Source organism: Mustela nivalis (assembly GCF_964662115.1).
Source record: "Mustela nivalis genome assembly, chromosome: 13".
Taxonomy (NCBI): Eukaryota; Metazoa; Chordata; class Mammalia; order Carnivora; family Mustelidae; genus Mustela; species Mustela nivalis.
This window is the reverse complement of record NC_139032.1, coordinates 30,867,807-30,881,419: the sequence shown is the minus strand read 5'-3', so window position 1 is coordinate 30,881,419 and position 13,613 is coordinate 30,867,807. Positions and strand designations below refer to the sequence as shown.

Here is a 13,613-nt window from a genome sequence, read left to right as displayed (position 1 = left end):
CTGGACGTGTCCCCTCCTATCCCCTCACTGTCCCGACTGCCAGCGCCCAGGACCCCGCGGCCCCAGCTGCATCAAACCCAGCGAGGCAACGCCCCTCGAGCTCCGCCCTGCGCTCTGTTCCCCCCTCCCAGGACAGGCTGCGCTCCGCCCCGCCCCTCCCGGGTTGCACCGCCCCCCGCTCCCCCCCCCCCCCCCCGTGAGGAAGCTCGTCCGGGCCCCTAGAGACCCCACGTAGCCCCGCCCCCTGCATCCTGCCCGCTCTGCCGCCCGCTCCGCCCTCCGCTCCGCCCTCCGCTCCGCCCCACCCTGCTCCTAGTGCTCCTCCGGGATTGCTCCGCCCTGAGCCCCGCTTGGCCTCCACCCGGCTCCTCGAACCTGTGCTGTCCGCTTTGGGGACGGTGGGCTCCAACCCGGGCGGGCAGATGCAGGGTGCAGAGGTCGACCCCGCCCTCGCCGCAGTCACGCGGCAGGTCAGCGGTCGCACCGCCCCAGCCACAGTCCCGAGCGGCCCAGAGCGCGGGCAGCCCCTGGCCGCAGCGGTGGCCGAGTTGCCCGTGCTGGACGCCTCCGGGAGGCAGGTGCCTTTCGGCGCGCTGTTTCGGGAGCGTCGGGCTGTCGTAGTCTTCGTGAGGGTGAGCGCAGACAACCGGGCGGCCCGGAGTAGGGACTTGGCCCGCAGGCTGGGATGGAGGTTGCTTCTACAGCTTCAGCTGGGGTGTGGACCTCGGGTGCTTCGAGAGGTTCAAGGCCCGAGAGCGCGGTCCCGCTGGGCCGTGGCCCTTCCCGTTGCGGTCCACTAGAGGTTTCCGGAATGCGAACCGCTTCTCTCGCTGCCTTTATTAGAATGGAAAACCAGCCCGCCAAGCCAAGTCCCTTTTCCCAGCTAACGAGAAGGCCTAGGGAAGTGGGTGCGGCCCAATATTAACGCCTCTTGGGCGCCCTTTGCCCTTTTTCTACCCGCTGTGAGTAGCGTTAATTAGCGTCACGCGTAACGAAGTACTTGGTCTTTTCTGAATCCTGAGGTATTAGTTGCTAACTTGTCCTTTTTGCCGTTTTGGGATTTCAGCATTTCCTGTGTTACATTTGCAAGGAATACGTAGAAGATCTGGCCAAAATCCCCAAGAGTTTTTTACAGGTAAGTTTCCTGAGACTGAACAGCAGCGTACCCTGCTTCAGGGCGACCTTGTCAAAGTCACATGTGATTTCTAAGAAGCGGGGTGGGGTGAGGTGCATAGGACAACACCTCTCCAGAACAGACCCCCTTGCAAGCCCAGATTATCACCTTCCCAAACATCTCTCCAACACTTTCAAAAAGGAGAGAGACGTTAGAGATCTATTTCTGTCCTGCTTTATTCACTACTGTCTGCTTATAAATATACTAACTGTAATAATAACGTTGTAAGTAACCTGTTGGCAAATGTTGATAATGACCAGAAGCACAAACGCTAGAAATTATTTTATTTCCCTTATTTTTTAAGTAAGAACACTCCAAGTAGGACATTATAGGAAAATACAAATATAGCTTAAGGGTTGAAATTTGTATTTGTTAGGATGTGCCTCCCACGTTCCTGTGACAACCACATACATATGATCTTTGTCAGGCACATATACATTTGTCCCCAGGTGAGCTTTTCAGTGAAGGAATTGGACAACCTTTATAAAGCTAAGATCTGTTTTCATCAGGTGTTATGAATAGGGATGTAAAAAAATAAAACTGTCTGATTAGCCCTACTTCAATAATTTTTATTCTTGTTTAGTGTACGCCTTTGGAGGGAGCATAGATTTTTTTGAGAATTATTGAGTATATTATTTTGAAGTTCTTAGCAAGAGATTGACTGAATTAACTGAACATTTTAGCATACATTGCTTTGCTTTGACTCACAATTTTGCTGTTTATTCCATTCTTCTATAAGCCTGTAGGTGGCATTAGAATGGAGCAAAAGAGTTGGACGGGGAGGTTTTATAAAACATGTATAATTTCTGGTAATATGTAATTGTCCCTTTCCTTTCCTGAAGGAAGCAGACGTCACTCTAATAGTGATTGGACAGTCATCCTATCATCATATCGAGGTAAATATATCAGAAATTGAGAAACTAACATATCTGTTTCAGACATAAAAATTATTTTGTTTGAACCACTAAGTGTAGGTTAAATTTGCTAAAATAAAGGTAGGTTATAATTACTTTTCTCTCATTTTTACTTAAACAAATTCCAAATACCTTTTTTTTAGCCTTTCTGCAAACTGACTGGGTATTCTCATGAAATCTATGTTGACCCTGAGAGAGAAATTTATAAAAAATTGGGAATGAAAAGAGGTGAAGAAATTGCCTCCTCAGGTAAGACATGACACGTCTCATCAGAAAACACTGATGGTGCATTTGCACATTTCTGTATGTATGCATAGGGAAACAAATGGTAAATTCATAAATCAGGCTGCTTTTTATGATTCTGGTAAGTGGGCCAGGATACACCAAGCTCTCAAAGATTTATTTCCTGGGTGTAATGACATAGAAATCTATTTGTGAAATACTAAGTGCGTGAAAAAAGCAAGTTGCAGAACAGTGTTTTAGGTATGATTCTATTTTTGTGGAAATAAAAATCATTTTCATAAAGATTGAGAGTACATGCGTGTGTAATGAACAAGGTTTTAGAAGATATTGCCATGCTTACCCCAAGGTATGGAAGTTAGGAAAGGGCCTTTGTATTTTTAACAAGTTGTGGCTAATACAGGCCCAGTCTGGGGTGACATGCCAAGGAATTTGGATTTGTTCTGGAGGAGTGGGGATGTCATACAAGCATTTGAAGTGGCGAAATGATAATCCTGTGTTCAGTGTGGATGAGTAATTGGAACTCACCAAACCAGAGCTAGTGATACGGCTATAGTAGGTTGGAGTGATAGGCTAGAAAGAAATGTCAGCAGAGATGGAGAGGAGGGGATGGGTCAGGAGCTATTTATGACATAAAGTTGACATGATCCCTTTACTGATGTTTTTAAGGAAAGCAGCCTAAACTTTATTAAAACTAATGAGCTAGCATAAACACACCGAGTGTGCTCTTTTCTTTTTCTTCCTGGTATAGGAAATTGCAATGTATACTTTGTGAACCTTACTTAATGGTAGGTGGTTTCTGTGTTCTAACAGTCCCAGCATGTGCAAGTTGTTTATCACTTAGCACTTTAGATCTAAACTGTTGAGTTTCACCTTAGTTAACACTTCACAGTTCATCAGCTCAATAAAAATACAGAATTGCAAAGAAAACAGTTGAATTCTAAACAAAATATATGCTTATAATTGTTAGAGATGGTATAGTCAAATCTTTTAAACTCCTGTGACCTGCGTTCAAGGGCTGTATTTCCAACCAGAAAATATTATTCTCTCATAAAATCATCTTTTAAAAGTTTCTCTATGGGGCACCTGGGTGGCTCAGTGGGTTAAATCCTCTGCCTTCGGCTCAGGTCATGATCTCAGGGTCCTGGGATGGAGCCCCGCATGGGGCTCTCTGCTCAGCAGGGAGGCTGCTTCTTCCTCTCCCTCTGCCTGCCTCTCTGCCTACTTATGATCTCTCTGTCTGTCAAATAAATAAATAATTTTTTAAAGAAATAAATAATAAAATAAAAGTTTCTCTCTGAAAGAGCAGAAATTTCAGAATCAGTCTCAGAATAGCCCCACTTGAAAATTAAGACTCTAAAAAATATAATGATTTTAAATTAGTGGACATTTTATAAAAACAAAGAATAAGAAAATAAAGCCCATAAATGCCAGGGACTAATGTGTTTATAGAATACTGAAAAACAGGAGTTATAGACATAAGAACTAAATTCAAATGGGCAAAATTAGATTATGTTTGAAGCAAAGATTGTTAAATTCTAGGTCATGGAATCTCCAATTAAATTTCTAAAATTTTAGAAATATTAAATATTAAAATATTTAGAAATATTAAATCTCTTCTTTGGCTATGAAGAGATAACTTGGGTTTCTGAATATTTATTTTAGACACAGAATCTTAGAAAACAGTAAAATTTAGTTTTTTACTTATGTCTCTAAGGTAACAGGCCTGTATTTGTTCCTTGGTCAGATAAATGTCCATCATGATAGAAACATGAGAAAAATAGAAGAGAAGAAGGGAGATGATAGGTATCTGGAAATACTAAGGATTCAGGCAGGTTAAAGGCCCCATAACCATCAAAACAAAAAGCCAAAAGCAAGACATAAAAGGCAGGGATAGGAGAAAGATAAGTTACAAGAAGGGTAAAGAGAGTGGGTCCCTTTGCTCAGAGGGAGCGGAAGTGAAGTATTAGTCACTGTGGGAAAGAAGGGGGAAAAACTGACAGTCAAGGAAGATGGACAGGCAGCTGGAGTAGCCGTTGTCACAGACAACTCCCAAAGTCTCAGTGGCACAGCACCGTAGAGGTTAGTTTTTTTTTCTGTTCAAGATGGGTGTATCTATTCAGATGTCTTTCCTCCGAGTAGCAGTCCAGGCAGGGACACAGGGGAAAGGACCCAGGCCCCTTTCATCTTACTGCTCTGTCATTTTCAGCCCAGGGCTTCCAAGAATGTAGAAGGAACATGGAGGTCATAAGGAGCAGGCCTGAAGTGGCCTGTATCGTTTTACTCATGTGTTAGAACATAGTCACATGACCATAACAAACTGCTGGGAGGACTGGAAATATAGGTTAGCTGTGGGCCCAGAAAGAGGAAATGGGTTTCGATGAGCATATATTAGTCTGTGCTGCAGTGGCTCTTGAAATAGTTGAAACTAATAGTTACCTATTAGTAGGTGAGAAATTAAACGGGATAAATGATGTATTAAAAGGGAAAGCATTAAGGGCACCTGGCTAACTCAGTACAGCATGTGACTTTTGATCTTGGGGTTGTGAGTTCGAGTCCCATGTTGGTTATGGGGAGGACTTAAAAATATTAAAAAGAAAAAAAAAAAAAAAGGTGGGGCACATGGGTGGCTCAGTGGGCCTCTCCCTTCAGCTAAGGTCATGATCCCAGAGTCCTGGGATTGAGTCCCACATTGGGCTTCTTGCTCCGCAGGGAGACTGCTTGTCCCTCAGCTTCTGCCTCTCTCTCTCTCTCTCTCATGAATAAATAAATAAGATCTTTAAAAAAGAAAAAGGTGGGGGAAAACACTGTCAGTTTGAGAAGTCTGTAGCGGACATTTTTCTGTGGCAGGTGATTGGGGTATATCATCACTTTAAAGTAATGGTTCTCCAGTGGGGTACATTTGGTGTTATCTGGAGACCTTTTTGGTTTGTGACAACTTGGTGAAGCTATTGTGGCATCTGGTGGATATGCAGGACGGTGATGCTGCTCACCACCCTGCAATGCACTGGCTGAAGACTTATGTGGTCCAAAATGTCAGTTGTGAAAGGCTGAGAAAGCTCTCTTTGAAGGGAGAAAAGAAGACAAGTTAACACAGGAGAACACAAGAAAGAAACTTTCAAGGGGAATGGGCAAAAATGGGTAAAGGGGAGTGGGAGGTACAGGCTTCCAGTTATGGAATGATTAGGTCATAGAGATGACAGGTACAGTATAGGGAATGGGATCCGTGTTATTGTAAGAGCATCGTATGGTGACAGGTGGCAGCTATGTTTGTATTGAGCCTAGCCCAAGTACAGAGCTGGGCATCACCACATTATACAACCCAAACCAGTGTATGTTCTCTGTCAACTTAAAAAAAAAAAAAAAAAGAAGGTTTTATAGAAGCGATACATTATCTTCTGATATCTAATTGAGTATAAAATGATAATATCTAAAGACAGTTCTCAATATTTCAGGAAACAGCCCCCACATAAAATCGAATATACTCTCAGGAAGCATTCGGAGTCTGTGGAGAGCAGTGACTGGCCCTCTCTTTGATTTTCAAGGAGACCCTGCTCAGCAGGGTGGAACCCTCATCTTAGGTCCAGGTAAACATCAAAGCCCGGGTCCAGTGGCACACTTTTTGTGCCTTTTAGAAGTTAGGAGGCCACACAGTTTCTTCATGAAACAGATTCCATGTAAAAATCGCAATTCGGCATTGTAACAGTCGCAATCTATGCTTATAGGGGTTACCTTTGTTTGCTAAGGCTTCTGTGTATTTTGGTGCCTATTTACTGGATATAATGTGCCCATTACTCTGTGCCTGAGTGATTTCAGGTATTTGGGATGGGAAAGTCAGTGGTGGTTGGGTGAAGTGTATCTGTCAATAAAACTCTTTGAAAAGTTCATGGAAGAGGGTCGCCTGCGTGGGTCAGCGGCTTGTACGCCAGATACTTGATTTCAGTGCAGGTCATGATCTCAGGGTTCTGGGATTGAGCCCTGTGTGGGCTGCACTCAGCAGGGAGTTTGCTTGAGATCTTCTCTCTTTCTTTCCCTTACCACCCCCACACTCACATGCTGTCTTTCTAAAATAAATCTTTTTTTAAAAAAGTTCACAGAAGTAAACATTTCTACATAGAACAAACCATCACCCCTTTTATTTCCTTTTTTTCTTTTCCTCAACAGAGAATCGTCTAGTCACTTATATCTAACAAGGCTAGAAGACTTACTCAGTGTCAGAAAGCAAGTCAGCTGCAGGGAAAACTCACTCAGTAACAATTACTCTAAGCAACGTAGTTTTAATAGATTTATTGATCAGTTTGGACCACCTGAAATTTCTTTAGCTTCTTTAGCTCCACACTGCTAAATGGTTGAGTGTTGGATCTCTACCATGGTCAAGTGTCACAGTCAGGGACAGGCACTCACATATAACAGTATAAATCACTAAGTTGTAAATTGATTTTCTTGGTTGTTCTTCCTCTTTAAAATTGTCTGCATAAGCGAGCATAGCTCCTAAGAGTTATAAAATTAACATTTACTTTAATGAACTCCACATGTCTTAAGGTCTTTAGAAGGAGGATTTTGACTAAGCATTGTGGCTTTTTAGCTTTCTGCAGCTGGAGCTCTTTAGCTAGCTAAAACCTGTAATTTAATCTCTTTCCCTTGTGAATTTACACCAGTTAAACTAGAAAAAAAAAAAAGACAAGCCCTGTTCTATGAGAATGAGTCCTCTAGATTAGCCCTGAATGACCTTGAGCCATAGTTTTGGATGGCTTGTTTCCATCTTCAGAGGGTTTTGAGTCCCTAATCTCCATGTCTCAGGATCATTTGACTACATGTTCAGGTGTGTAAGAGTGACAAGCACACAGAGAGCATCATTTGTGTCCCAAGTTGAGAACATACTCAATAAGGAGAATATTTTATACTACCTGCTGGAGGAAATGTAGCTTCTCTAAGGAGAGAGCTGGGTATACTTATTTACAGAAACCTTTCATGGTTAAACCTATATTTCATGTCGCCTTATTTGATAATAAGCCAATTTATGATATTAAATCTATAGTGATTACTGTAGACAACATGTAAGTACAATGTAGAAAACATGCCTTTTTTTTTTTAATTAAGATTTTATTTATTTATTTGACAGAGCACAAGCAGGGTGGGCGGCAGGCAGAGGGAGAAGCAGGCTCCCTGCAGAGCAGGGAGCCAGATGTGGTGCTCAATCCCCCAGGACCCTGGGATCATGACCTGAGCCAAAGGCAGATGCTTAACTAACTGAGCCACCCAGCACCCAAAAACATGCCTCTTCTAATATTTAATCTTATGTTTTAAGTTAAAATTCTGGTCTTGAATCAAAGTAAAAAAGACCCTAGACCTATAAATTATGACCTTTCAATTTGAGTGGATAAAAGGATTGTGAATGTCTAAGTGTATTGTAACTAACTGTATCAATGCCTTGATTTTTCAGCCTCTTTTGGTCTATGGTTATAATGCAGATAGGCTATTAAATCAGTGTTTGGCAGTGAATTTTTTTTTTTTTTGAAGCAAGTGATTTATTCCATTATTACATTTAAGAAACAGATGTGATGTTCCAGCTTTGATATTTATGCTAGTTTCATATTCTGCCTGTCTGTTTGACAGGACATTTTATTTAATTACATCTAATAAAACCTAACAGAGGTTATAATTTAAGAATCTTTCCCCTTGGATCTCATAAAACATTAAGTATCACTTTTATTTAACCATAATTCTTTTTTTTTTTTTTTTTTAAAGATTTTATTTATTATTTATTTGACACAGAGATCACAAGTAGGCAGAGAGGCAGGCAGAGAGAGAGAGGAGGAAGCAGGCTCCCTGCTGAGCAGAGAGCCCGATGCGGGACTCGATCCCAGGACCCCGAGATCATGACCTGAGCCGAAGGCAGCGGCTTAACCCACTGAGCCACCCAGGCGCCCAACCATAATTCTTGTCATGCTTTATTACTTCAATTAAAAATTATTAGGGCATTATATAGAGAATATTATGAAATCCAGGCAATTAATTTTTCCCTTTAGACTAATTAAAAGTTGAAAAGGTTCCTGGTTCTAATAAACAATAAATCTGATGAATAATACTGTATGCCAACAATTGCCTTTTATTCTCTCCTAGGTAACAACATCCATTTTATACACCGTGATAAAAATAGATTGGATCACAAACCCATCAACTCTCTTTTACAGCTTGTAGGAGTTCGGCACGTGGACTTTACAAGCAGACCTTCGGTTATCCATGTGTGATGGTATAGACTGTGGACCCTTGGAATATGACCTGAAATGTTCAGAGTATGGTATTCTTGTGCAATGTCTAGCTTTTTGGCTTTTCCCAGCCTTTGAGGAGTTATGAAAACACGAAGAGACTTTATACCAGTTATTTTGTGCTAGGAGGCATCAGTTGTCAAAAACGTGATACATATTTATAATTCTGTAGCTTTTAAAATTTTATGTAAAATTAAAGTTTGTTTATATAAAACTTTAAAAGCTATAAAATTAGAAATACTATTCTTTATTTTACATTAGGGTATATCCATTAAATGAAAGTTTCTGTTGGCCATTAAAATAATAAATTCTTTGAAGAACATATAAATGGAAAGGGAAGCAACTCACCACCATTTTATCCAGTGAAAAAAGCAGGATATCAAATTCTATAAATAATATAATCTTTTTAAAAAATTAACATATAATGTATTATTAGCTCCAGGGGTACAGTCTGTGAATATAATCATTTTTATATGTTTATATTTTTGTATGCTTAGGAAAAAAGAGAAACACGCCAGAATATTGCCAGGAGGTACCTCTGTGTGGTAGGATTACATGTGTCTTTATTGTCTTTTCCATACTTTTATCTCTGAACTATTCTATAATGAGCATGATTCATTTTTGTTTGCCAGGAAAAGTTCTTTAAAAATTATATGAAGAATATATTCCTACATAACAAGTTCCACAAAGCTGCATTTATATGGGCTGCCATCCACATGTTTCTATCCTTATTGCTTTACTCAAAGGAAATATAGCAGACCAAGCCTTCTGCATATCCTATGTTCAGAGCATCTTGCACACCCATTTCACTAGGATTTTTGAGGGGAGGAGTAAAAGGAGAAAAAAATTTCTTACGTATTTAAGATATGCTTCAGTATGCTTTTTGAAAGAATTCTAAGAATTGTTTAAACTAAAAAAGCTTTATAGCTTAAATGTACACTGGTTTGGCTGCCAGATTGCTTTTGTTTAGTGTATTGTCGTCATCTTTTATAGGTTTAGTTGGGAAAAAATTCTTTTGAAAAGTACAGTAAGATCAAAATCTTGGTAATTATTAGCAAGTATGTGCTGCTTTTAACTTAGAAGCTTTTATGTCAGGCATATGAGGTCACACACAAATACATTTCAAGTATCCAAATATTTTAATGTATGTTTGTAAAAAATCATGTTTTTAATCAATAAAAATGAAATGTCTCATGACATTTAAAATTAAACAATTTTGTGCTGTTTTTTTATAGTAAGGAAGGACTGGTGACCCAGACCCCATTTGCTGATTTTAGGCTTAAAACTGCTGAATTATAGCTTACACAAAACTTTATGTGCTTATAAATGTATAGCACATTTTCCTAAGATCCATAAATGTTCTTTATGTGGCCTCAGGGAGATACAGGGAGATACAAACAGTGCAGTGGTAAATCACCAACCCAAACAAACATATTTAATGCAAAAAATCTTTTTTTTTAAGATTTTTTAAAATTTATTATTTATTTTTGGCAGGGGAGAGGGGCAGAGGGAGAGGGATAAGTCGATTCTGCTCTGAGCACAGAGCCAGATGAGGGACTTAGTCCCACAACCACGAGATGGTGACCTAAGCAGCAATCTAGAGTTGGATGCCTGCCTGACTGAGCTACCCAGGCACCCTGATACAAAAATTATTTGTCCTAGGTACTGTGAAATATATAAACATGTGCTGTACCAATTAATGTACTAGACTCAAATTTTTGAAAAACCTTCCTACAATAAATACATAGAAATACTATTAGAAGAATGCTATCTATGACTTCCATGGTGCTGATTATTTGTCAGGTAGTATTCCAAGTTCTTAACATTCATTAGCTCTATAGAACTGACATGGTCATCATGCCCATTTCACAGAGAAGAAACTTTTTTTTTTTTTAAGCTGAACTTTTTTTTTTTTTTTTTTTAAAGATTTTATTTATTTATTTGAGAGAGAGAGACAGTGAGAGAGAGCATGAGCGCAGAGAAGGTCAGAGGGAGAAGCAGACTCCCCATGGAGCTGGGAGCCTGACGTGGGATTCGATCCTGGGACTCTGGGATCATGACCTGAGCCGAAGGCAGTCGTCCAACCAACTGAGCCACCCAGGCATCCCTTAAGCTGAACTTTTAATGAAAAAGTGAGGAAATGACCAGGGCCAAAAGCAGAAGTAGAAACAATGCTGATGACCATGCCCTGAAGCTGTGGGCTGCTCTGTGGTTTGTGCTCATCCCAGGAATGTTCCTTGGCCAACTGAAAGGCCTCCTGCAGTAGAGGGTTAAAACTAAGACCACCGCTTAAAGTATGGCCTGTGACCTATGCCTGCAACTTGAGACTTCCTGGAGCTTCTAAGAGCTACAGCAGCACCGCAGTCAGATCCATCCATAGACCAAGGAGCCCAGTGAGGAAGTGGTGTAAGACTTCTACAATGAATCAGAGGCAACAAAAATTTTAATAAAATGAAAGTGCATATTTAATTTAAAAAGTAAATATTTTTGTTTTTCAAGAAGATTGATGATAAGCTAGTAATCTGCATAAAATTTTTATTTATATTACCATCTACCACTGGGGCCAGAATGATAACATGGACCATGTGAAACTGAGGGACAAACTTCATAAAGAAGCAGTATCATCTACTCTGAAGATACTATTTTTTTTAAAGTGTTCCAGAAAATAATTAAAGATGTGCAGTTGCAGAAGGTATATTTACATATCATTCTGTGAAAAATTAGTTTTAGTTTATTTAAATAGCCTCCATGCCCAACATGGGGCTTGAACTCATGACCCTGAGATCAAGAGTCACATGCTCTACTGACTGAGCCAGACAGGCACCCCTAGGTTTCATTTAGAACAGACTTCTTTTGGGGCACCTGGGTGGCTCAGTGGGTTAAAGCCTCTGCCTTCAGCTCAGGTCATGGTCTCAGGGTCCTGGGATCGAGCCCCACATCAAGCCCCACATTGGGCTCTCTGCTCGGCAGGGAACCTGCTTCCTCCTCTTACTCTCTGCCTGCCTCTCTGACTACTTGTGATCTCTCTGTCAAATAAATAAAATCTTAAAAAAAAAAAAAACAGTTCTTTTAAATTAATTTTGTTCATTTTCAGTTCCAAGTTTTCTTGTACCCATATAAAAAGTGGAGTGGCAGCTATTCATACGCTGGATCTGTTAGCAGAAAACTTTGAAAATAGGTACAAGATGCCAGTTTTATATCCGTATTATATAAATTTGAATGATTACCTATTGTATAAAAATAATGTCCATACTAAAATAAGAAACCTATAGAGCATTCTTGGAATTTGTTGTGTATACATATAATGTATAATTGTGTCCAAGCTGTCAGTCAAAATAGATACTATAATTGTTAAAATTTAACACATTTTTTTAAATTTTTTTTTTTTTATTTGACAGAGAGAGATCACAAGTAGGCAGAGAGGCAGGCAGAGAGAGAGAGAGAGGGAAGCAGGCTCCCTGCTGAGCAGAGAGCCCGATGCGGGACTTGATCCCAGGACCCTGAGATCATGACCTGAGCCGCCGAAGGCAGCGGCTTAACCCACTGAGCCACCCAGGTGCCCCAAAATTTAACACATTTTTTAAAACATTTTTTATTGTGGTAAAATACACATTACAAAAATTTACCATTTTAACCATTTTTAAGTGTACAGTTCAGTGACATTAAGTATATTCATAGTATTATGCAACCATCATCACTATTCATCTCCAGAATTTTGTCATTATGTCTTACTGTACCCATTAAATAATACCTATCATGGCAATTGCTGTTCTAACTTTCTGCCTCTATAAACTTGATGACTCTAGGAACCTCATGTAAGTGCAGTCATATAATATTTATCTGTTTGTATCTGTGTGATTTCACTTAGAATGAAGTCCTCAAGGTTCATCTGTGTTGTATTATGTACCAAAATTTCATTCCTTTTTAAGGCTAAATTATATTCCATTGTACGTATATATATTTTATTTATCCATTCATCCCTCAATGGACATCGAGATTATTTCTACCTTTGGGCTACTGTGAATAATGTTACTGTCAACCTTGGTGTACATGTATCTGTTTGATTCCCTGCCTTCAGTTCTTTTGTGTATATACCCAGAAGTGGAACTGCTGGGATAATAGCGGCATTCCGTGTTTAAGGAACCACCAGACTGTTTCCCAGAGCAGCTGCATCATTTTATGTCCTGCCAGCCGTGTACAAGGGTTCCAATTTCTCTATATTCTCACCAACTTATTTCTATTTTTTTAGATGTTTATTTGTTTAAGAAATCTCTACATCCAACCTGGGGCTCATACTCACAATCTGGAGATCAAAGAGTTGTATGCTTAACTGAGCCAGCCAGGTACCCGTATTATTATTACCTTTTTTTAAATAATGGCCATTCTAATGGGTGTGAAGTGATATCTTACTGTAGTTTTGATGAAATTTATCAATTTTTAAGCATGTATACACAATAACCAAAGGAAAAAAAATCTATGAGCAGTTGATGTGGAGTAATAATTTTTTTAAAGTAAGCTCCATGCCCAGTGTGGAGCCCCATGCAGGGCTTAATCTCACAACCCTGAGATTGAGACCTGAGCCAAATCCAAGAGTCAGACACTTAACCAACTGAGCCGCCCAGGCACCCCAAAAGTATCCTCCATCTAACAAAATTTTTCCTGAGTTTAACAAGTACCTCAGTACCTGAAGAGACACAACATTCTCCATTTGAAATGTGGACTATGGGGTGCCTGGGTGGCTCAGTTGTTAAGCATCTGCCTTCAGCTCAGGTCATAATCCTGGGGTCCTGGGATCAAGTCCTGCATGGGGCTCCCTGCTCAGCCGGAAGCCTGCTTGTCCCTCTCCTGCTCCTCTTGCTTGTGTCCCCTCTCTCGCTGTGCCTCTCTGTGTCAAATAAATAAAATCTTTAAATAAAATGTGGACTACAGAGAAAAATCAAATGAAGAGGTCTACAATTCCAAGTCAATTAACTACAAAATGCAATGTTAGAGAAGGTTAAAGGTAATTTTATTTAA

General features: G+C 40.2%; 1 protein-coding gene across 2 annotated transcripts; it reads left to right on the top strand.

Annotated features, from left to right (window-relative positions):
- The first annotated feature begins 290 nt into the window (after nucleotides 1-290).
- Nucleotides 291-12,553, top strand: PRXL2C (peroxiredoxin like 2C). Of its 2 annotated transcripts, XR_014302381.1 has the most exons (7): nucleotides 291-632; nucleotides 1,067-1,135; nucleotides 2,017-2,070; nucleotides 2,232-2,337; nucleotides 5,784-5,915; nucleotides 8,452-9,154; nucleotides 10,711-12,553. XR_014302381.1 is itself a non-coding variant. In XM_082697279.1 (6 exons), the coding sequence occupies exons 1-6, from the start codon at nucleotides 423-425 to the stop codon at nucleotides 8,577-8,579; spliced, it is 699 nt and encodes a 232-aa protein (XP_082553405.1). In that variant the 5' UTR covers nucleotides 291-422; the 3' UTR covers nucleotides 8,580-10,504. The 2 variants fall into 2 exon arrangements, 1 of the variants encoding a protein (XP_082553405.1); XM_082697279.1 differs by lacking the exon at nucleotides 10,711-12,553 and having other exon boundaries at nucleotides 8,452-10,504.
- Nucleotides 12,554-13,613: the final 1,060 nt, after the last annotated feature.

Excerpts from the sequence above, each read along its gene's own strand:
- PRXL2C (XM_082697279.1), top strand. The coding sequence starts at position 423 with ATGCAGGGTGCAGAGGTCGACCCCGCCCTCGCCGCAGTCACGCGGCAG. Across the intron at positions 633-1,066 it reads CTGTCGTAGTCTTCGTGAGG|CATTTCCTGTGTTACATTTG; the intron begins GTGAGCGCAGAC and ends TTGGGATTTCAG. Across the intron at positions 2,338-5,783 it reads TGAAGAAATTGCCTCCTCAG|GAAACAGCCCCCACATAAAA; the intron begins GTAAGACATGAC and ends TCAATATTTCAG.